This window comes from Cyprinus carpio, chromosome A7 (assembly GCF_018340385.1).
Source record: "Cyprinus carpio isolate SPL01 chromosome A7, ASM1834038v1, whole genome shotgun sequence".
Lineage (NCBI taxonomy): Eukaryota > Metazoa > Chordata > Actinopteri > Cypriniformes > Cyprinidae > Cyprinus > Cyprinus carpio.
Genome location: NC_056578.1, coordinates 23,823,678 through 23,847,340, shown reverse-complemented (window position 1 = coordinate 23,847,340; position 23,663 = coordinate 23,823,678). Strand labels below are relative to the sequence as shown.

Here is a 23,663-nt window from a genome sequence, read left to right as displayed (position 1 = left end):
AATCACGGTTAAAACATACACAAACAAAACCAAATTAAACCCTGCGGCTCGTGACATACACTGATGTGTAAAGACACAAACGATCGGTCTGTGCAAGAAACTGAACAGTATTTATATCGTTTTTTACCTCTGATTTACGCAATGTCCGAACTGTTAGAACTCTCCTGAGCGCGTCCTCTAGTGTGCGTTCTCGATCATGCGTTGACATTTTACAGGTGGCGCTATCGAGCCAGTTTGCCACACACACTTCTGAAACCCATATCAGATGTAAATGTTCTGACGCATGTGCAAAGTTTCTTGAGTTTTGGAGAAAAATTAAACCCACAAAAAAGAAAAACAATAAATAGAACAATAAAAAGAGCAACCCCAAAACGCTCCTCGCAGCGCGGTGCTCGGGCCTTAATAAGTTACAAATTAGATAACTGTCATGAACAAACCAAATGTAGCATGTTGTTCGAGTAGTACATAAACTAGCGCTACATACAAGTCGAATAAAGAAGAAATCATTGTTTACATAGGCAAGCAGATGAGGTCGGAATATGAAAGCAATCCGTTTAATTGTTCATTGTTTTCCTTTTAATGGTTTTCTATGGGAAACCAATTAACGTGACATTTTGCACATTGTGTTTATATTCTGGGTTCATATGCTTCCCTGTACAAAATATACATCATATATAAGGTGTTTACTGAATATCACCTTTTAATATCTATGTTTTACTACATTACTACTTAATGCAAACTGCGTAAAAATAACTGGCTTCGTTTTGCCCGCCAGGTGGGCGTTCCTATGCGTGTGTGACGTCACGTGAAAACTATCAATTGTCATGCGATGACGCGGTTACTGTGACGTCATCGTAATGTTAGAACGTTCGGAGCCTTTAAAAGGAGCACCGTGATCTGCTCATCTAAATCCCTTGCCAGACACAGCAGCTGATACTTGAGTTCTTCTCAGCACTTGTACTTTGTACAAAGAACTTTTTTAAGAAGAATCTTTTCCAAAGGATGATCAAAATGACAGGGTCACTGTTTGTTAGTGGGTTGCACCAAGATGTGACTGAAAAACTGCTGCAAGCAAATTTCCACTCATTCGGACCCATCTGTTCTGTGCAAGTGTGCAAAACCAAAATAACCAACTCATCATGTGGGTATGGTTTTGTCACCTTTAAATACTGCCAGGATGCAGAAAAGGCCCTAAAGTGTCTGAATTTTAGGACGTTATTGGGCCAGCCGATGCACATCATGTGGGCTCAACACATACATATTGAGGTCCGAGCAAAGAACATTGAAAGCCTTGCTTTACATGACACCTTCTTGAGCACTGGGGAAGTTGTGTCATGCAGAGTGGTCTGCAGCAGCAACGAAGCACAGGCCGACCCCATCCAGAGCAAGCCTTGGAAAGCAAGGCTTACGAATGCTGTGAAATCAGTTCTGTGCAGCCCAGTAACCTATATAGGTATTGGTATTGGTATTTTGGCCTTAGGATGGATGAAGGGGTCAAATGATGACATGATATACTGTCTAACCTCATCCTCTCCCTCTACCTGACAAAGACAGACAGATAAATAGATGAATTCATTGCATAAATAGATTAATTAATTGCAATTGATTTTATTTTGTTGTTAATAATTTTGAGTATTATGTTTTAATATTTAAGTAATACATAATTTTTTGGTATAATGACACTGAAACAGTGCCATAAGAAATGAAGAATGAAAATGAGAAATATTTCTTTGGTAACAAGCTGAAATAAAATAAGCTTTTTATATATTTTATTTTAATTACCATTTAAGTAACAAAAATGGTTTTAGTTTTAGTTAACAATAATAACCCTGTACTGAAAAGAAAGAAAGAAAAAAAAAAGATATGGAGGATTTGATGCATTGAGAACCATTTTGTAAACTGTAATTGAATCAAATTGTGAGGCAAGTGAAAATGTACACCTCTATTGCACAGAAGAATAGTTTAAAAAATGTACTGTACATTCAAAAATAGTTTTGGAATCGGATTGAATAATGAGATTGGATTTGCAGTATATTAATAAACTATTTTTTCAAAGTATAATGACAGTAAATTAAATGTACCAAGACAATAATATTTGTATGTGACAGGGCTTTGTTCAAGATGGCATTCTGACAATGTTTTACACTCCGCAACCTCTGACAGTAACATAATACAAATTTGTAAAAAAAAAAAAAAAAAAAAGAGAAGACCTTTGTTATACTAAAATATTTTCCAGGACAAATAAATCTGTTGGAAATTTACAGGTTGCATGGGAACCCTGTTTAACTCTGTCTGTGAACATTAATTGAACACCATAGTCATCAAAGGATAGTTCACCTAGAAATGGAAATTATGTCTGAAGGTTCTTTATGAAGTCATAACATCATATAGATTATATGGAACAATATGAGGGTGAGTTTTTAATTTTTCAGTAAATGATTCATTTAGGTCTTGATTTCCACCATGAGACACTGAACATTGTCAGGTTAAATTAGACTGGCGAGAACGCATATACTATTGAAAAGCATTTCACCCTGAAAAATACAAAAATGACTGTAATTATTTTTTTTTTTTTCTTGGTAGCATAGAAAATTCAGAAAAGTCCACACAAGTTGAGTTAAAAAAACTTTTAAGAGGTGTTTTGGTGCCTTCTATCTATGTTTGCCATAAACATTGCCCTATTACAGTATGATTTAAAGCAATAAAACCATACGTAATGGTTAACAAATACAAATCAAACTCCTTTCATGTGAGAAACTGCATACAATATAATGATAAGGTTTCCACCAGCCAGCCTTTGTATATGATTGTGTGTATAAGCTAAGGTTTGCTATTACTGAAAAAAAGCTTGGCAACCACAAGTATATTCCCCATGACTGGTTAAAACATATTCTGAGAGTACTAGTTTAAGCATAGTTTTGATTGTCTCTTATTAAGAGAGTGAGCTCTGGGACATTCACCCTCTAATCATCCACAGTTAAGTCTGGACTATAATTTAAAAGGTCAGAGGTCACAAGAAGGTCCCGGGATCGTCCTCTCAAGTTCAGAACCTCTTCCAGCAACCTCCTAGTCAAGTCCCTGTCTTCAGACTCCTCTAACAGAGGCCAATCCAGCAGCTGAGCACTGGAGGGGAGAGCCGGCAGACCAGGCTCATATTCCTCTAGTGGATTGGGATAGAGCAGCAGACGAAGAGAAGGGATTCCTGCCGCTGTACGGGCCAGGGAAAGCAGTCCCGTCCTAGAGAGTGGGTTTAAGGCCAGTCTTAAGCTACGTAAAGCCCGACAGCTGGACAGGGAGGGAAGAAGAGCACCCAGGAGAGTGTCTGAGAGGCCACAACCACAAAGTGAAAGCTGGCACAGAGAGTTTTCGGCTTGAGCTAAGAGACGACGCAGAGAGGGCAGGGACGATTCATCAAGCCAGTTCTCACTCAGGTCAAGTTCTCTCAGGAATGGAGCATGCTGGCTGCAGGAGAGGTAGGCCAGGTCCGTGGAGGTCAGGCACAGGTATGGCAGCTCCAGCACCTCCAGAGGCTGGGAAAGAGAGCTGCACACAGAAAACATGTGCCAAGTTCATACAAATGTTGCTATCATAGGGTTTTGAAAAACTTTCATACATTGTCAAGCATGCTGTCAAATGAATGACTTTAAAATATCAAACAAACATACATACACCAAAAATATATAAAATATTGCAGTCTATTTATATCTATTCATCATTGCATGTATGAACTGCATTTTTTGAATTAAAAATAAAAAAGTTTTTGACCCTCCTACTAAATTAATGAAGTGTGTGTGTGTTGTAGGAGTGTATGAGTGGACATGACAAATAACAGTTGTTTAACCTGTACCTGAGCAGCAGGCGCAGGTGTCCTGGCAGTCGGAGTGCAGTGAGGCATAATCTATTTAGTTTCTTCAGTGAACCCAGTCCTTTAGACATGTCCTGAAGTGCCCCCTGCTGGCCAGGCTGTGTGCGTTGTACGTCCAAATTACAGTAATGCAGTCTCAGAGAGTGCAGCTGAGGAAAGGGTGCTAACAGTGGAAGCAGCATAGCCAGGCCTGACGCCCCAAGACTGGAGTACCGGATGTCCACACCCAGGAGATTTTGCTGAGGCAAGAGACCCAACAAGCAAGCTATGGAGGGCGCTGAGAGTTCCTCCACACGGAGGTAGCGGCAATGGAGCCGCAGTGGACCTGGTTGACTAAGGGCATCACGGACACGCTCCCAGGAACGGGAATTGACAAAAAGGTCAGCCCTGACATGGACCACAACTACCTCGTCCCAGTCTTGGTCGCTTATAGTACTGTTATTACTGCTGGTGTTTGATTTTCCCTCAGATAAAGTCTTTCTTCTCTGGATCTCCATCCTCCTCCTGACACCCTTTACTGACTCATCTCCTGGAAACATCCGTTCATTAGTTTTGCACTCCATCTTCTCTACTTCTTCCACTCCTTGTCCTCTCTGACTCCCTTCACCACTATTCCCGCACCCCACCTTACCCCGGTCTCGTTTGATGGTGCCCCGGTTGCGTTCTGCTTCCAGACCTCTTTTTCTCTCTCTTTCTCCATCCCTCCTGTGAGCCCTGGAGGCAGCAGCTCGAGCTTGTAGCACCATTGAGCACAGGGCTACACTAAGGGACCATCCACCCATCGAGTCCTCAACTCTCCCATTCTCACACTGAAGTCCACTGAGATCCAGCATCTGCAGGCAACACCTGGTAAGAGAGGGACACAGAGAGCTTGTAAGTAATGCTTAAATAGATGTGAAAGACTTAATATAACCAATACAAAAAGACAGAGTGATACAGAGAAAACAAAATAACTGAAATATATTGTAAACACACAATTTCAAATTTTGTGCAGAATATTTTATTCTTTATAATGTTCAATAAACGCTGCCTGCAAGTGCTTAGAAACTTCTGTCACCTCTCTACTGCAAACTTGGCCCATTCCTTGCTTGAAAAAGCTTCCAGATCACTGATAGTCTTTGGTTTCCGCGCCACAAGGATGCGCTGTTAGATTTGATAAAACAGCGCATCGTTGTGGCACGGATGACACAGAAGAGCATTTTTTTATGGCCCTTAACACTGTTATTTATTAGGAAACCTATGACAAAGTAACAATTGAATAAAGTCGATATTTTTGTTTTCTTCGTTTACAAAAAGTGTTCCCGTCACATCATATAACCCAGATTGCATGTCTGATGGCAGATGGAGTATTCTGACGACGACTTTCAGACCTTTTCTGGACCTTGACACTGTTATTTATTTGGCAGTCTATGGGACAGTCACAGGCCTCCCGGTTTTCATCCAAAATATATTAAATTGTGTTCCGAAGACGAACTGAGCTTTTATGGGTTTGGAACGACATGGGGGTAAGTGATTAATGACAAACTTTTCATTTTGGGAAGGAGTATCCCTTTAAAGGAGGCATCAATGACATTTCCACCTATCACATGCTGTGATGATGAATTTAATTTATATGTATAGCATGACACTGTACTGGGCATGTCTCTTTTATGGCACACTTTGTCATTAAGTTGAAAAGGGACATGTAGAGATAACACATCCGTACCTCTTGTCCGTCAGTCCCCTGACCACAGCCAGCAGCAGAGCCTGAACGCAGAGGCGGTTCGGAGGGCACTCGCCCGCTTTTCTGCTGCCTCCAATGTTCAGTGTTCTCTCGGGCCACCGCTGGACGAGCTCACCGACAGCTAGAGGACGGCAGTGGGTGAAGGCGGCGTCCAGCAACGCTCGGTAGAGCTCCCGCGGCACACAACTCAACCAACACGGCGAAGAGCTGTGGTCGCTCACCACCTCCCGGGCGCACAGGTTCACCAAAGACAGGACCATCTGTGCACAAATGAGAACGGCATCAGGGATTAATACTAGAAATCAAATGGCAGATTACAGCATGTTGATTAATTAACAAGAAAGTAAAGAATCGTTAAACCTTTATTTCTCCAGAATGCCCCGGAAATCACCTCGATGTTTTGTAATCCTGCATACTAACTACATCTTATATTCAATTAGACTCGTTTAACAGGCATCTGAATTTCACGAGCGTCTTAAATGTCTACCACACCTAAATATAGGATTTAATATATACTCAGCCTTTAACGGGTTGTAGACGATTAATGCCTGCTCTATGGATTGAGAACAATACGCGGAACATGAGAAATTGACTTGTAAAATATAACTCTGTGCGGTCAGTATGAATCTTAACATTTTTTAAAAAAAATATCTAGTGTTTTTCCATGCCGTTCCGACTCCATTCCCGATATTTACGGCTGAACATTGTCGCCTTTTGATGACGCAAAAAAGACGCATTTATTTGGCGACGACGCCTGACCCACGATCCGCCCACGATCACGGAGAAGGATCGTAGATACAAGATTCAAGATTTTTATTTGTCACATACATGGTTATATGGAGAGCATGTAACCAGCAGTCAAATGTAAGTCAGGTCCGGTCCATGGACAGGGCAGTTATTAAAGAAGACACACATAAGATAATTATTCAAAAAATATATGGAAAAAGTAAAAAATAAATAAATAAATTAGATGCTTATAAAATAAAATGTGCAGGACAGTATACTGTAGACTTAATAAATATTAAGATGAGAGATAATGAAGATTTGCAACTTCTAACTTCTAATTCTAATGGTTTTGCATTTTCATAATATATACATCTTTATCGCAAAAAGCTTTTAAAGTCAACAAATTGTCACTGGGTTGTAAGTGGTTAATCTGTAAACCAACTATAACCTGTAGTCCCCGCAAACTTTATTAAACTGTCAACGAAACTTCCCTGCATCAGGTTTTTTTTGTGAAGACTGATTGTTACACTATACTTTTGTCTTCTTTTGAGTTTAGTTTTCAAATGTTGCATGATTATATTATACTTTAGTTAAAATAAAATATTGATATTGAACCAGTCTTTTGTTTTTGTACACAGGATTAAACACAAAGCCAGGTATTAAGGTAGAACACGTATAAAAAAATTAAAACAGAGTCACAAATGAAGAGATAAAAGTGAATAGAAAAGCCAAGACTGGTGATTGAACCTGCATTTTTATTGTTACAGATGCACAATCATTTTCATTTAACGCTATCTGCATATCTGACAACAAGCAACAGATTCCGTTCACATTTTCCTTTCCATGTCAGGACTGTTATTTATAAAATTCACATCGTTATGAAAAATGGACAGATTCATGGACCGCTTAAAAGGCCATATTTGGTTTGCATGTTTACTGTTCAGCTATGCCAAAACAACGGTTGTTACAGAAAGCCAAAGAAATTGCAGAAATAAAAGTGAAACCTGCAGACATTTAATAATAATTATAATAAAAATCAGTGCAGAGTATAGTAAAATAGATGAATTTCAAATAATTACATTACATTACACTTACAAAGATTTCAGGAAAAATATAAGTCTAAAATGTCAAGAGCTCATTTGTTAGAGCATAATGCTACCAACTCCAGGATCATTGTTTCAAATCCCAGGAAACATGTAGAGGGGCAACAAAGTACCTGTTTAAAAAAAATAAAAATAAAAAGTACCTTTCATATAAGCTTCAAACCTTACACAGACACAGCAAATTATGATAACATTAGGAGAACTAATAAAACAGAGGGGCATAAATCCAGAAGGCATACAGTCTTTGTATTCCAAAGTGTGTTAAAAATCTCCACTGTTAAAATGAATGTGACTTTCATTCACTCCTAGGATGAGCTGGTTTCCAGTGGTTTTTATTGGTCTCAGCCAATGCCTAAATGAGTCCATGTCAGACCTTGTCCAAGCAGCTCTTGGATTTCTTCTCAGCCACAGTCCGAGATCTTCTTTAGAGGCAAATGGGAGTTGTAAATTTAACCCTCCTAAGTCCACAGTGAACCAAAGTAAAAACGAAACACATTTACAAAAATCCCCAGAAAATAAAGTTGACAGTTTTTCCCCCCTCAAAAAAGAAAGAAGAAATTGTGTGCAAAGGAGAGGCCCTTTGGCTGAAGCGCAGGTGGTCATCCCTGAGAAAGCTTTAGACGCACAGAGCTCGGGGGAACCTTCAAAATGGAACAAAAGAAGCCTTTTTAAAAGACTATGTCAAACATGTACATCAAAAATGGCTCGCAAACATTTTACATATTGCAAAAAGCACAATTGTTTTTTTTTTTCTCCAGTTTTAATGGTCTATGACAACTTGAGCCTTTATGAATTATGTGGTGTATGAAGATGTCTTCATCAAAACAATCTCACCTGTCTTCCATGAAGGTGTCCACTTCCTCTTCATCATCCAGCTCCATGTCCAACTCATTGTCAAGGCCACTGCGACCGTAACTACTGAGAACACTGAACAGATGATGAGGTTTAAAAAAAAATGACTAGGAAATTACTTTTTTTGTATAATGTGTGTACAGTGATTGAGTGATTACTGACCTGACTGAGCGGCAAGTGAAGAATACAATGCGTTTAAGCTTCTTGTTGTAAAAGAAGTAATTGAAGGACCACAGGCTGCCTTCCTCACCGAAGGGGTCAGAGTCAAGGTCTGGGTTGTAGCTACAAACAAAATAATGGCTGTTATTAAAATATGTGTACAGAACACATTTAATGAGGAATAAATCACTTCTTTTCTTCTCACACACCTATAGATGTCACAGCCCTGCAGGTTTATCTCTTGATCAATGGCATTCCATAGTTCTGGGCCTAAAGAGTTAAACTGCTCCCCCACAGCAGAATAAAGGCTGCTGTTAACAGACTCAACCACCTGCTGGACACAAACAGACTGTTAGGAAACAATCAAACACATGCAAATGAAAGCTAAACAGGTTAATATACAACCCTTTCAAACTACATCCCAAATATCTTTGTTTCTAAAGAAACGCTAGATTGTTTTGAAATTTGTATTTGCCTACACAAAGTTATTGGCAGAATTAAGCATTTTACAATGAGTGAACTGACAAAAAGTAGTGTTACTTAGGACTATTAAGACAATCACTGAGAGAACTTTAAAGGGGTCATGAATTTTGACATAAGAGGTCATCGTTCAATAAAAACATCCTGTAAATTTCAGAACTCAAAACTTTCTCATTAGTCTAAAAACAGCTTATATTGAAGCCAATCTGTCAAAATGACAGCTTGTGGAATGTGCCGCTCTATGACGTAATAGTGTGGCTAAACCCCACATCCACAGAAGATCAACACCTGCTTCTACGTCACTGCCTGTTTAGCTCCGCCCACTGATTCACAAACACTGTAAATAACGAGAGAGACGAATGCAGGTCTACATAGAAACCAAACGATACAGATGCTCCGAAAATAACAAGATGCTGTGCAGTGCCAAGCTGTGGACAAAAACAGTCTTTGCATGCAAAGAGTGAATTAGCTTTATATTTAATGAAGTTCCAGACAGAGTCAGTAAAAGGTTGGTTGTTTGTTCCTTTCATTCTACTGCGGATTCATTTACAAATAAGGCACAATTCGACACCGGATTTTCTGAAAGACCGAAATTAAAAAACGATTCTGTAATGTGGCACCACACAAGTGTGAGTAACTGTTTTTATTATGTGGTCAGTCACTATTCCTTTGTCTGTTATTACAGATCGTTTGATATGAACTGAGTATTTATGCTTTTTTAACCTAAATCACAGCAACATCCATCTATGAAGGATGTACCTGTCAAACATACACAACTGTTAGCCAATCATAGCGGTGGGCGTTTACTTCAGAGTCTACAATCCACCACACCTATTCAAAAAGAGCGTTCTGATGAGGGGGGTCAAAACAGGACAGAAAACAGCTTATTACTGCTAAAATATAATTTTATTATGATATAAAAATTCTTGATAACATAAGTGGAACTCAGAGAACAGTACAAAATAGTAAAAAAAAAAAAAAAAAAAAGGCAGTTCATGACCCCTTTAAACCTCCGAATGCATAATGTCGCCTTAATTTCTCAACAATTTTTGACAGTGTATCTAAAAACCTTTGTACCTGATATTTAATAATATAACATAAGTTCTTTACGCAGCAGATATGTTTCCATGATACAATGGAGACCAGTCATACTAACCCAGTTAACGCTGGGCTCTCGGCTGAACTCATGGGCACGGGCAGCACTAAAATCATAATCAGGCCGGAACGACTCATTCAGGGTCGTGATAAGGTAGAACAAGGTCTTCCTGCAACACTTATCACTTAGTGGGTTCTCTCCGTCCTCCCCACTCTTCCCCAATCTAAAAGAAAGCACACGAGAGATCATGTAGTGTGACCACAATAGCTGAGCTGAAGCCTATGGTTATGCATTAAGGCTTACAGGTTAGGGCTGGGAGCACTGCTGGACTGAGGGGGTGACAGCGCTTCCAGAACATGGGGCTCCCCCTCCTGACAGAACTGCTTAAACATGTGCTTGTCATCACCAGCCATCTTGCACGAGTAGCTCTCGATCCTACAGATAGGAAAAGAGAAAAGGAAAAAGAAAGGGATTGATTTGATTATTATACAAATAAACAACTGCACACACAAATGTCGACATAATATATTGTTTGGGTTTTATATAAGATACAAAAAAGTTTGCATTACAGTAAAATTCAAACTACTTGAATATGATTAAAACAAATATTTTAATCATCCCAACCTTGACTGCTAGACTTATCCAAACCTATATTTTTAGGCTTGGCTAAAATGTCACAGATGTAGAGCGAGGGGGGAGGGCATGGGAATATTGTGCGTGTTTATCTTGCTGGCTTATGCAAGAGAGGCTGTGAAACTTTAGACAGTCCCAGTAAAACAGTCCACAGACATGAGTATTTATAGGTGAAGGGCAAAGGCTTTAGCAGGATGCAGAGGAGAATCATATGATTCGGGACACTGTAGCTCCACAAATCAGCGGAAGAGACAACCAAACAGTGGAGAACAAAGGTTGAACTGTATAATGAGTGTGTGTCTGTTGTGTGTAAAGATCAGTATGAGTGAAGACACGTCACACCAAAGTAGACACTTTGAAAGTAGGGCTGTAACAAGATACTGATGGTAACTAGAAGTAAAAAGAGATGGTACCAAGGCAACTGTGCAAACTCTTTACTAGTTTGAAGTTGTTGAACTTGATGCCATTGTGAGCACTATATATATATATATATATATATATATATATATATATATATATATATATATATATATATATATATATATATATATATATCTATATATGTGTGTGTTCTAAGATACCATGTTTGATCTCTCTGTGCTGTACTCTATAACAACTATAACATGATTAAATTCTAAAGAAGCTGGCAGATCATATGAAACTCAGCTGTTTACATGCACCCATAAATAACCACACTGGTATGTGTTAGAGGACTACAATCTTTGGCACAGGTACAACAATCAACAAATACAACAAACAAGTCTGTATTCAGGGTATATCATAACGTCTTCACAAATTGAAAGAAAATATTACAATACAGTTTTAAACCCAACAGCAAAAAGATAACCATGAAACAAGTGTACAAGTCAGTGAAAACACAAATAAAACGGGTTTGATAGCACTAACATCAGCACTGTGAAATTGTTATTATTAAAGTAAAGAACTAACGAATTAAGAGACAGTTGTTAAAATTAAACACTATTTTGACATGGTGTTATAAGTATTGCTATTTTTTTTGTAATAGTTTCTTACTACTTCTGGTTACTGCACTGAGCTCAAACATGCTGATGTTTGCACAATACAAGCTAAAACACTTATCCACATGACACTACAATAACCACAGGAAGAATCAAAGTATGTGTGACAGGATGTTCACCAGAACAAACACCTGAACACAAGGATTAAACCATCTAAAACAACCTAAAACCAGGGTTGCAGGCACTCTTTTGACCAATGAATTTCCATGAATTCCAGTTGTTAGTGTCTACTGGATAAGGATTCTTAATATTTTTAAGAAGACAGCCCTCAGAAATAAATAAATAAATAATTTTAGAACTGTGTATTTTAATCTGAGCATTAATTCTAGACATTTACATGATTTTAAAGGGATAGTTCACCTAAAAGTGAAAATTCTGAAAGCATTTACTCACCCCTATGTCATAAATTAACCTTTATGACTTATTCATATTCTAAACACAAATTAAAGGTATTTTTAATGGAAACTGAGAAATTTGTCCCCTCATTGACAGTTCATTCCACAAAAACTTGTAAGATTCAAAAAGTTCATAATGAGATCATAAAAATAATTTGATTCTAGTCTTCTGAAGAGACAATCGCTTTATGATGAAGAACAGATTTAATTGAGGCTTTTATTAATATATAAACATTGATCAACTCATATCCACTGAGCACTAAAGTTTTGAAGAGTCAACGTCTGGAATGACATAAGGGTGAGTAAAATACAGAACTTTCATTTTTGTATAAACTATCCATTTCAGACTTTGCAAAGCCTGAACACACTTTACATTTCCTCTCATATTTCCAAGTTTTACAGGGTACCGTCATTTTTGTAAATCACAACTCTTATAGCTCAAAAACGTTTAAAGAAAATCCATTTGATATTACTTCCAAAGCTCATACCTGCCCAGGATGTGAGAGTCTCCAGTTTCGACACACAGCTGGGAGCTCAATGCCTCAAAATGAGAATTCTCTAAAAGCTTCATAGCTGGAAAACAAAACACACTCTTAACAGAAGCCAAGTATAAGTAATTCATTTTTAGTGCATAAGCTGTTACATACAAACAATTTATTGATGCAACTAATTGTATCAAGTTCAAGTGAAACACTGGAATGGAGATGCCCAGATGGAAACCGGTGATTATTTACATGAAATGTTAAATGACTCCTGCTTAGTGCGTTACATCATTTTTTTGTTTACGTATTGACACATTCACAGCATAATTGCATGTAAAAAAAAAAAAAAAAAAAAAAAAAAAAAAAAAAAAAAAAAAAAAAGCATGCTTGTTTGAATAAATACATAATTTATAATTTTTTTTTATTGCATTAACATTACCATTAGTTGCAAAACCAATAGACCACACATAAAACTGCATCAAAAGACGGATTATTTGTGGACTCTACATCTGAAAACTATAAAACAATCGCAAGAGACCCCTTCCCCCCAACAACTCCTTAAAGCACTTCCTACTTTATACATCGACCTGGGCGTGTGGGGTTAAAACAAAAACACAAGACTAAAGTGGGCGTATTTTACTGTCAAATATAGCAAATAAGACTATATTACATTATGAAAGAGCAAAGTGGTTTAGGAATAAATGCATTCGAATATTTACATCTAACTGACCAGCTATGCTTTAATACTGAAGACATTTGACAGTGTCGATTGTAATGCTTACCTTTACTGTTGTACTGCCACTTTCCAAACAAAAAACCTGGGCGAACAGAGTAGTAAATTACGTTCGGCTCACAGACAGATCGGTTTGCGGAGTTGTTGTCTAACTAACAACACAAAACAAGCTAAAAACGCTCTGGTGTCTACGCGCGGTGCGGGACAACAATAAAATACGTCGTACAAAGCAAACTCATTAGATTTGAAAATGACTCGGTCGAGATTGACATATTCGGCAGGCGTTTTCCCTTACGACAAAGCTTCTTATTTTGAAAAAACGCAACATAAATTTCAGCGATTGTGTCGAGCTCCAAGACAGCCACTGCAGCAGCATCCCCTTTCTTGACCCACAACCTTTTGGAAACGATATAAGTGTCGGTTTAAATGACGCGACTTGAGCCAACCGATACTTAAATTAGCACTTGTGACCTCTTGCTAACGATTACGTCTCCTATTTCTTGTCTTATGTTAGTAAAAATCTCGAAAACCAACCAACAACAGTCTCTATCAAAGAAGACGACGTTCAAGCTAACGTTACACCTATGTGAAACATTTCCGTTGATGATGACCACGCCCACAGTGTGCTCAGGAAAACACTTCCATTGGCTGTTTAGCCTGTCAATCAAATGTACTAGATGCTAAATGGCTAAAATGGTCACGTCCAAAGAGCAATTGGCTATTTGATTAATTCTTTACAAAGTGTTCATTGTTTTTTTGTAGTGGAAAAAATGTTAAACGATAATATTTTAAACACTGATTATTTAGTCATCGTATGCACAGTTAGAAGCTGTTATGATGTTCAGAGAAGGTGTTAAGAATGCTAAGCGGAAACGCGATCCTCTGCTAGTGGGACGTGACCATAGACTGACAAGTGCCTGAATAAGAAATTATTTATTTATTTTAACAACATTGAAAATTTTCTCGAATTATCAAAATAAAAAAACGATAAATTCGAAAGATTTCATTTTTTGTTACTAGTTTCATTTTTTAAACTAACCTGCCTGGTAAACAGAACACAGTTAGACATGGCTGGTGGTTTTAATGTTTTTACCACATTAGCGATACACATTTGATTTTTTTTTTAAATAATTAAACAATAGTAAAACCATCCAAAATATTTACCATGATTTTACTACAGTCCTCATGGTTTAACCGTGTTTTTTTTTTTTTTGTAATAAAAAAAACAGTAAGAACGTAAAAGCACAGTAAACAGCATTTTTGTGCAATCATGTAACTGTAACGACAGTTAACCTCACCACAGTCACATTACAGTTACAGTTTCATGAGATGAAATTTAGGCTTGACGTGGAAAATTGGGATATCCCCAACATAAAAAAGCAGAGTGTGTGTGTTTTCAACAGGAGGCGCAGCGTCTCATCTAGTACAGAATGTCTGTTTCGGCCCGAGCCGTGTTTCTTCCTGCTAGACTGCCCTCCATCATAAACTCAAACAAAGATGACAAGGCCGTTACTTCTGTGTAAGTGTCCGGATCATGGAGTCGTAGGATATCTCCAAACATCATATTAACACACAAACCCGTCTGGTACTGGAGTGTCAACACGACACAGTAGTAGTCAGTCGGCGGCGGTATGTCGCTGAGCTCAGGCGGGTGGACTCACACACCCCCGCCGGCCCAGTCTTCATCGTCGCGTGTCGGCCATGAGGCCTCGAAATCGGCCTGCAGCACTGTTTTGATGTCGGTGAAGGTGTCGGTATGCCATTCAGGTATTCGACCGCTTTGTCTCCCCGGGGCCGGAGACGAGTCTCTCCGCCTTCAGCTGAGCATGGACCCGGGGAAGGCAGGGGAATTCCGCCTCGCGTTACGGGACATCAGCGGAACAGCGGCTGGACGCAGCGTGGTGAGAAAATGTCGAACTTGCATTAAGTTTCAGTCTTTGGTGCTTTGAACACTGATTAAAAGTTGACAAAAAGCGCAACATAGTAGTATTTTAATTCCAGAAGTATCTGCGCTAGTCGTAATAGCTTCACTCTGCCTCACATAGAGCACACGGAACTGAATCACAGGTTGTTTTGTTAGTCGGTGATTTGATTGTGTGCTGAGAGTTGAGTCACAAATACACTTAATGCTGTTTACGCTACACATATTTGTTATAAGTTAGTTCACACTATAATATTTGTGATCAGCATGGATACTTTGATTTACTGTAATAGACTGATAGAAAGAAAGTGAAACTACTTCTCATGTGAATCTGTTGGTATGAACCTCGAGTCCCAGAGACCCAGGTGAATGTATACCTAAATGTAAAAATAAATATAGCCACAAGTGGAGATCATCGGGGTCCAAGCACAACCCAGTGGGGTTGTGTTGAAAAGACATTAAAATTGAGATCAAAATTGACATTAAAAGGGGGTAAAAACATACAAGTTAAACTGATGTCAAAAACTTGCCATGGCGTTGATTTGCTGTAAATTGAACGTCAAACATATTGGCCTACATATACATTAAACCAGTTTCAGCTAACAAATGGTAATGAAATTACGTCCGTCCCATGTTGCATTTACGTTACCAGTAAATCATGTAATTACCAATATATTACAAATAGATTACGTATCTGGATCATCCTTGATAATCTTACAATGTCAGGAGGATGTACTGACGACGTTGTGAGCTGGTAATTTGATGGTAGTGAAATTACTGTGATGTGATGTCGTAGTCACGTTGTCAATTGGTAAATAATGAAATTACCAAAAAATACCAATACATTACCTAACTGTTACGTCGTGTGTTAGCAATTCTTATCTTCACCAAGTTACCACTTGAATGACTAATATTGTATTAATTTATTTATTTTAAAGATTTGATTTTGGCGTTTTTGCCTTTAGATAGGACAATTTAATGACAGGAAGTGAGAAAGGGAGCGGGATCGGGAAGGGTCCGCAAACTAGATTCGAACTCGGGATGCCTGTGTCGACGTGCTGCCCACTCCGGAGCTGTATTCGAGAGAGTGTGGATTTAGTGTGTTAAAGGCACTGTGCTTTTGCGTTTTTAAGACCTTGGACAGTCTTGCACATTTACTTCCTGTCGCGTGCGCACACTCTCAAAAAAGTGGCCAAGACCGCAAGTGTGTCCACTTTGGCGAGCTCTTCGTCAAATCCATTCATGTGGTTGGGTATATCAAAAAGCTTTTGATAACTTTTTGTTAGGATCATCTGAATAATAAATGTCTGTATAAATTTTGGTGTAAAACGGACAAACCTTCTAGGGCAAGTTTGAAAAAGTAGCTTTTTTTTTACATAATGCCAAATATTTAATGAACGGTTTGATTGACAGCAGTGGTTCTAAAGGCAGAGTTGTTCAGAATGAGGAAATTTAACATATGATATAAATATTGTGTGTACGTGTGAAACACTGTGTGATATAGAATGTGTAAAACCTGATATCGCCAATCTAGTGGCTGATTTCTTTCAAATTTTCACAGACCTCTAGGGAAATGAGTCAAACGGCCTCCGTTAACCTTGTCTAATGTGTTCTCAAACTTAATTGGCTGATGGCAGCCATGTTTTTTTAGATATGCCAATGCCCTCATAGATGTGGATGGCACCTTGGAAAGACACTGTGTGCCAAATTTCAAGTCAGTCGGATTGACGGTTGCATAGTTACTTGGGGTGTGACCAAAGACTGTAAAAAAAAACATGGACGTAGTGTCCGTGACATCACCCATAGACTCCTGAAGAGCGTTTTTGAAGCTCAAAGTGTGCAGAGCAGGCCATCGCCATCTTGGCAGCGCGTCAACGCACGACTCTCACAATGATCAAAAATGGGCAAAAAGGCGGGAGCTGGTTGCTGAAGCCACGCCCACCTAGCTCGACGGCAGTCTCAGCAGCGGCAATCCACCTGTCACTCAAGTGGCCACGCCCTTAATTATGCAGAAATTTAAGGCTTAATAAAATTTAAACGGATGAGTTATAAAAAAATTCACCCCCCTCACAGTTGTCATGAACGGCAAAATTAGCTATATAGACCAAAATCATTTTTTGAACCAGGCTGTAAACGTTTTTTTCTGCTGTAAAGTTGAGCATTTTAACATGAGGAGTCTATGGGACTGACTCCCTTTTGCAGCCAGCCTCTAGCGGCCGGTCGATGAATTGCAGTTTTAGTCACTTCCTTGTTGGCTTCAGAGAAAGAGCTGGAGGTTGCCGCTCGGGTGTGACGAGACACTTATCCCACAAGACTGGGTTCATGAGAACGGGACGAAACGAGATTTTTAGATTTTTTTTTTTTTTTTTTTTTTTTTTTTTTTTTTTAAAGAAATCATCTTTAAAGGCTCTCGCTGTCTCTGGTACAAAACTTATAAAATATCATGTTTTAAGTTATTTTTCAATTTATTTTTTTACTATATGTGTACGTTAAAAGTACCATTCAAGCAGCAAGAACGATCCTTAACTAAATGAAGATTAATGTCTTGGCGTATGATGTGTTTTCTGAACCAATCAGATAAGAGTAAATGGAGAGTCAGCGAGAGGCTCATTTGATTGGCTACAAGAAGAAGGTGGCCTGCCCTCCCCCTCACGCTTGCAAAACTCAGTAAGTGAGAGAATTGTGCCAAAATTGTAAGCTCAGAGAAAAGAAAGACGGAGCTGTACATATCGGTTAATTTCGGGAACCTTTTGCCCCACATGCACAACAAGTAATTTAGACATTTGCAACAGTTTGCTTTTTTTACACATACAGATTGGTTCTATGCAGTCAATCTGTTATGCAGTTCTTTAAACTGTTGTTTTCGCTTCCAAATCACTGTTCACTGGCTTGCAGTGCTTTTGACCGTCTTTTGGCAAAAAAAACTTGCCAAAAGTGTAAGTGTAAAAATATTTATTTTGTGTTCGCATGAAGCTGCAGTTTCACAATTCATGAATTGCACTTACGAGTAACAGTAAAATGCTGCACATATTTTTTTCTTATGCCTGAAACACGATTTACACCTTTTATTAAACCTGTCTTGTGCATTAATTTACGCTTACAGTCTTATGTACACTTCCACAAATATTACACTGCGTACGTAAATCTTTTTGACGTCATTTTACCTTCATGATGCATGTCAAGTGAGTGAATCGGACAAGTGGCCTTTGAGGAGTTTGAAAAAGTAGATTTTTCAGAAAATCCAAAATGGCAGGAAAACTTTTATGACGGAAATAATATCGGAGAGAGCCATTTTGTTTGTCTTGAGCCAGTGATATAAGATACTTGACTCTACAACAAACAGTCTACGTTTTCGATCACTGTAGCGCTCCCTATTGGCCAATCGGCACCATACCATGTCGATGTCTCCCAATATTCTCTTCGTGCTTGAACCCCTAATAATACAAATCCTTACAATTACAATAGGGTTTCAGCGCTCCATGCTTGAACCCCTAAAAATCAGTACAAATACAATAAAGTTCCGGCACCTTCGGTACTTGGACCCCTAATAAAAATTACATTTCAACTTATTTCATTTCAAATAGGTTTAATATTTACTTCTTTATCCTTTTGTTTTGCAACAAAGTAGACATACACTTTCAAAAATGTGGTTGTTGTCTAGGATTTTATTATTTGGGCACATAATGACCGATTGTGTATCCAGAGGTAGTGCAAGATTTGTTAAATTTCCAATTTAATGAAAATATCTGATAGCTCATAATACAGAAAAAGTAGTTAGATTATTTTTCAAAAAAAAAAAAACTTATTAGATGTTAAGTTTTAAATAGGCTAGGTCATTTATTTGCTTGTGAGAAATTGATATTTCCTGGACTGTATTATTTTAGTAGTGAAATTACTGAATTGTTAAAGTAAACAAACTCCATTAGTTTTTGTGTCTCTCTGTTTATTTTCATTTAGTCAGTTGCTGAGTTCGACCTCAAGAGTGTTCGCTATGAAGTGAAGTCCCCACAGTGCCATGAACTGAGTTTGGCAACACCGCCACACGATCGTATCACTTTCAACTTCCGCTGTGAGCAGGAAGCACAGGAGTGGGCCACTGTGGTGATGTCATCACTCCGTGAGGCGCACAGAGGTTTGGCCTCCTTTTTCTTTCATCCAGCAGTTTGTCACTTTTGTTCATTCATTCATTTATAAATCCGGGTATCCATAGAATCCATAGAGCCAGCTAGAATCCATAGAAATCTAATCACTAAATCATTACTCCCCACTGACAACCTATCAATGTCAGAATGAACGCTGATATGACAGCTACATACACTTGAGTGTGGAGGGCATATGGTGGTCATCAGAACATTTGTAGAAAAGATAAACTAATGAAAACATACAGTTGACAGGGTCTTGGCCTTTCGAAGTGCAAAAATTTTCCGAGGCTCTCTACTTATGAGCATAGAGATGTCTAGTAAACGGTGCGCTCGCCTCTGAATGTCTTCTGCACATGCTGTTACAGTGAGTCTAACATCGGCAAACTGTGTTGAGTGGCCAGACGTGCAAATTCCATAAGTCTATGCTGGATGCAAGACTTAGTCGCTCGGTTGAGAGAGGGGATCTCTCCTCATCAAAATTAGCCATTCATGTCCCAAGAACCAGGGCTGCGTGTGCCTTGTGCCTCGACATATGTCCACCCTGCGACAGACATTTCAGCTGACAGGAGGTGCTGGTCTGCCCACATCTACAGGTTGATCCACAGATCCAGGCAGGTCATCGGGGTATCTTTTCTCCATATCTGTCCAGGCACAGAATGCTGGGCAACCATCACACAATGCTGCTGTCGTAAAAGGCTGTGCTTCCCCAGAGGGCCAGCACTTCTAGGCATTTGTGAGTCACCAAGATGCACGTTGAGCTCAGGTGTGGAGCCTGCACAGGAATGCACAGTTGAAGCAGTCCCAATGTGCCAGATAACATTACAGTACGAATGGTCTGAGGGAGTGTTCTGATAATGCACTCATAATGCTCAGCATTAAGAATCACACAATGTAGACGGGGCAATCTGTGTCTTTAATATGAAACATATTCAACTATATGCAGCTCTTCTCTTTAAAGGGGTAGTTCATCCCAAAGTGAAAAATGCAGTCATGGCCTAATGTTTAGAAAGTCGGACTTGTAACTCGAAGGTTGCAGGTTCGAGTCTCAGGTCTGGCAGGAATTGTTGGTTTGGGGAGTGAATAACCAGCGCTCTCTTCCACCCTCAATACTGATACAATATGACTGAGGTGAGTCCCTTGAGCAAGGCACCAAACCCCCAACAAACCCTGGATGCCGCAGCAATATGGCTGCCCACTGCTCTGTGTGTGTGTTCACTACTGTGTGTGTGCACTTAGATGTGTTAAATGCAGAGCACAAATTCAGAGTATGGGTCACCATACTTAGCCACACATCACTTCACTTTTAAGCATTTGTATAAAAGCACAGCCGGTGCTTGTCATAGAAGCGTAACGCGCTGCGGCAGCACCAGCAAATATAGTGGCCAGTGCAAGCAACACTACATACCTGTTTGAAAGACAGCAGTACAGCCGCATTTTTAGCGTCGCAGTGCGGGGCAGTTGGGTAAACCTAAATGATATCTCAATCCATTCTCTGGAGAAACGCATGGACACATTGTTTGTGTGTTTAGTGTGATTCAGTACAAATATAATATTGGTATATGTTGTTTAATAATGTGTGATGTAAGAATTCTCTATTTAATGTTTTCTTCATTGTCCTATTTTTTTCTTGTTACTACTCTCACTCTACGCCAGGTGTGTCAAACTCAATTAATCATGTATTTTTCAAATAATCCTAAAGAACTTGATTAGTTGGATCAGGTGTTTATAATTAGGGATGAATCTAAACTCTGCAGGGCTCTGGCCCTCCAGGAATTGAGTTTGACACTAGTGATGCAAAGTCTGATTCATTTCTGCGAACCTGGGCCCGGTTTCCCGATAACGCTCACTCTTAGCGCGGTAAGAAGACTCGAAAGATATATCTTACCAAAGTTGTTTATGTTCCTAAGTGTGTTCCCCGAAGTGTCCCTTAGGAAGCTTCTTAACACGCTGCCTCTTACGTCCGACGTTACAAAGGCGCTGTCCCAAGTAAAGGTGCTGAATAAGTTGGCATCGATTGCTCAGGAATCGATTTTCAACTTCACGCGAAGGTGCATTACAGCGTTAAGAAAGACAACACGTTCTATGCAAATGAAACATTCCTCAAATTATTCCAGTAAACATTTATTTTAACATAGTTATCCGTAAAATATAGACTATTAATTTAATTATCAAATTGTCAGTAATATGTTCACACGATATGTTGTGACGGGTAGACGAGCCGGCTATCCCTCTTTAATCATCCACCCTCCTTATCCCATTGTGCCACTTGTGCCGCTTCTTGACATGGGTTTAACGACTTCTAAAAAATATGTAATACACTTTTATATTAATGGTAAGGTACTTTACAATCTGAATTCCCCTGCATGGCGCAGAAGGGCGTTGGTGACAGTGTGGACGCACCTCCACACCGAGGTCTTGCTTTGGCCGTAGCCCTCTACCACCACCTCGATGAAGCTCCCTGTAACAAAAAACCTTAGCGCTGTAAGCAGCTGGACTTCAGAGCTTAAAGCAAAATTCCGCCGCGTTACCCTGGCAAGCGCAGGTCTGAGAAGGTCCAGCAGCTCCATAATGAGTTTTTTTTTTTTAATATAGCACGTCAGGCAAAATGTCAAAAGGGCTTAAGTTTTGCCGAATAAAAAAATTGACATGGACTAAACAGCTCCGCTGCCGGCGCCGTCTTTGATTCAATACAAGGACACGTTGGATCGCTACCATAGTTGGTCGCTTACTGGACACCACCATGCTTAACCATTTATAGATCTAAGCCATTTAGAGCCAAATTGTTTGCCAGATTTTAATTATCAAAAGTGATTGCCAATTTAAACGCTTTAATGACATTACGAAATAGCCTAGGCTAATTACCACCATATTAGTTCTGTTACCAAATAAAGTCAACTTCATAAATAGGCCTGTTTTTTTTATTAATTAATTTTTTTTATTAATTTTATTAATAGCCTTCTTATTTTAGTTAAGTGCTTAACTTATAAATATGCATTTATTCAATTGTTTTATTAAGTGCATTTGTATTTTGTTGTTTTTGTTTATAGTTTTGCAATAAAAGCGTATTAACCAGGTTCCAGAAATAATTACTGATGGTGCTTCTAAAATTAGTGAGGGTGCTCTAGTCTTAATGCCCATTTTCACATATTTTCTCCCGTCTATTGCTTTGGTCATCATTATGTCAATCACTGCTACTTCGAGAGTGAATCCCACATAAATATGCAGATGTCCCCCCCGCCAACCTCTTTTGAGCTAGTGCCCCAGACTGGCCACCCCATTTAAAATGCTCTAGACACACGCCTGTTTTCCTTAGGATTATTTTAAAATATTTTATTATTAGGGCTCAAGCCTGGAGGGCGAGAGCCCTATTGTTTTCCTTAGGATTATTTTTTATTATTATTTTTAGGGCTCAAGCCTGGAGGGCGAGAGCCCTATTGTTTTCCTTAGGATTATTTTTTTTTTTTTTTTTATTTTTTATTCTTCTAATTTTTTTCCAAGGTTTCGGGGGCTTTTGGGGCCCTTAACATGCTCAAAAACTCTTGAAAATTGGCACACACCTTGGAATCTGCGGCCATTAGGGCTGGGCAGAGACTGATACACGGGCGTGGCACAGGGGCTCTACAGCGCCCCCTGGAATATTGAGGGCCATATATGCCATATATGCATACTTGCGCGTATACATATGAAACTCGGTACACATGTAGATCTCATCAAACCAAACAACTTTCGCACTGCATGTCATAAGCTCCGCCCAACAGGAAGTTGGCTATTTAGGGTTTTGTGAAAAACACATGCTCTGGAATTTGATATACTCCTCTGAGGAACTCCACCCGTTCTCCACAAAACTCGGTGAACATGTTCTCAAGACATTGGGGATGAAAAATAGCCAGGGGATTTTTGATATCTCGAACGGTTTGGCCGTGGCGAGGCGTTGAAATTTTGGCGAGAAATGAGAAACAGGAAATGTCTAATAACATCCACATAAATTGCCCGAGTTTGATCAAACTTCATCAGTTTGTTCATTGTATGATGCCGATCGCATATATGTAACTATTAGGAGTCAAAGTTATAGCGCCACCAACTGGCAGCAGGAAGTGTGTCATTTTCAAAATGCTTTGAATTCATCATCTTATTTTTACTCAATTTGCTTCAGACTTCATCAGAATAATGACAAAACACGGCCGATGTAAATCTGTAATGGGGATATTGATATCTAATATAGTGTTGCCATGGCAACGTGTCAAAACTTGAATATTCTGTTTTGGTGATTTTGAGGCAGATAACATGCTCAGAATTACAGGAGCACAGAACACATA

General features: G+C 39.1%; 3 protein-coding genes and 1 long non-coding RNA gene across 8 annotated transcripts in view; 2 read left to right on the top strand and 2 right to left on the bottom strand.

Annotated features, from left to right (window-relative positions):
• The first annotated feature begins 364 nt into the window (after positions 1-364).
• On the top strand, positions 365-1,963 carry LOC122145661. Its single transcript, XR_006160478.1, has 2 exons — positions 365-1,141; positions 1,212-1,963. It is a non-coding gene; the product is annotated as an uncharacterized LOC122145661 (long non-coding RNA).
• A 387-nt stretch (positions 1,964-2,350) lies between these two features.
• On the bottom strand, positions 2,351-6,321 carry LOC109067486 (leucine-rich repeat-containing protein 14-like). Of its 2 annotated transcripts, XM_042760519.1 has the most exons (5): positions 5,949-6,321; positions 5,571-5,848; positions 4,497-4,711; positions 3,848-4,394; positions 2,351-3,543 (listed from the first exon to the last, which is right to left on the bottom strand). In XM_042760519.1, the coding sequence occupies exons 2-5, from the start codon at positions 5,846-5,848 to the stop codon at positions 2,964-2,966; spliced, it is 1,620 nt and encodes a 539-aa protein (XP_042616453.1). In that variant the 5' UTR covers positions 5,949-6,321; the 3' UTR covers positions 2,351-2,963. The 2 variants fall into 2 exon arrangements, with proteins under 2 accessions (XP_042616453.1, XP_018939961.1); XM_019084416.2 differs by having other exon boundaries at positions 3,848-4,711.
• Positions 6,322-7,049: 728 nt separating this feature from the next.
• LOC109067552 (repressor of RNA polymerase III transcription MAF1 homolog) lies at positions 7,050-13,925 on the bottom strand. 2 transcript variants are annotated; one of them, XM_019084477.2, is made up of 8 exons: positions 13,334-13,925; positions 12,558-12,642; positions 10,308-10,439; positions 10,065-10,227; positions 8,638-8,762; positions 8,432-8,551; positions 8,252-8,344; positions 7,050-8,058 (listed from the first exon to the last, which is right to left on the bottom strand). In XM_019084477.2, exons 2-8 carry the CDS (start codon positions 12,638-12,640, stop codon positions 8,034-8,036), a joined length of 741 nt encoding a protein of 246 aa, XP_018940022.1. In that variant the 5' UTR covers positions 12,641-12,642; positions 13,334-13,925; the 3' UTR covers positions 7,050-8,033. The 2 variants fall into 2 exon arrangements, with proteins under 2 accessions (XP_018940022.1, XP_018940030.1); XM_019084485.2 differs by having other exon boundaries at positions 8,638-8,759; positions 13,334-13,923.
• A 296-nt stretch (positions 13,926-14,221) lies between these two features.
• LOC109107407 (ranBP-type and C3HC4-type zinc finger-containing protein 1-like) overlaps positions 14,222-23,663 on the top strand; it is a 302,509-nt gene continuing 293,067 nt past the window's right edge. The window contains exons 1-2 of one of the 3 annotated variants that reach the window (XM_042760515.1): positions 14,224-15,185; positions 19,163-19,337. In XM_042760515.1, coding sequence (XP_042616449.1) covers positions 14,916-15,185; positions 19,163-19,337 — 445 coding nt within the window. In that variant the 5' untranslated portion in view covers positions 14,224-14,915. Of the gene's footprint in view, positions 15,186-19,162; positions 19,338-23,663 lie in introns of all 3 variants that reach the window. The other 2 variants (XM_042760516.1, XM_042760517.1) reach the window with 2 other exon arrangements.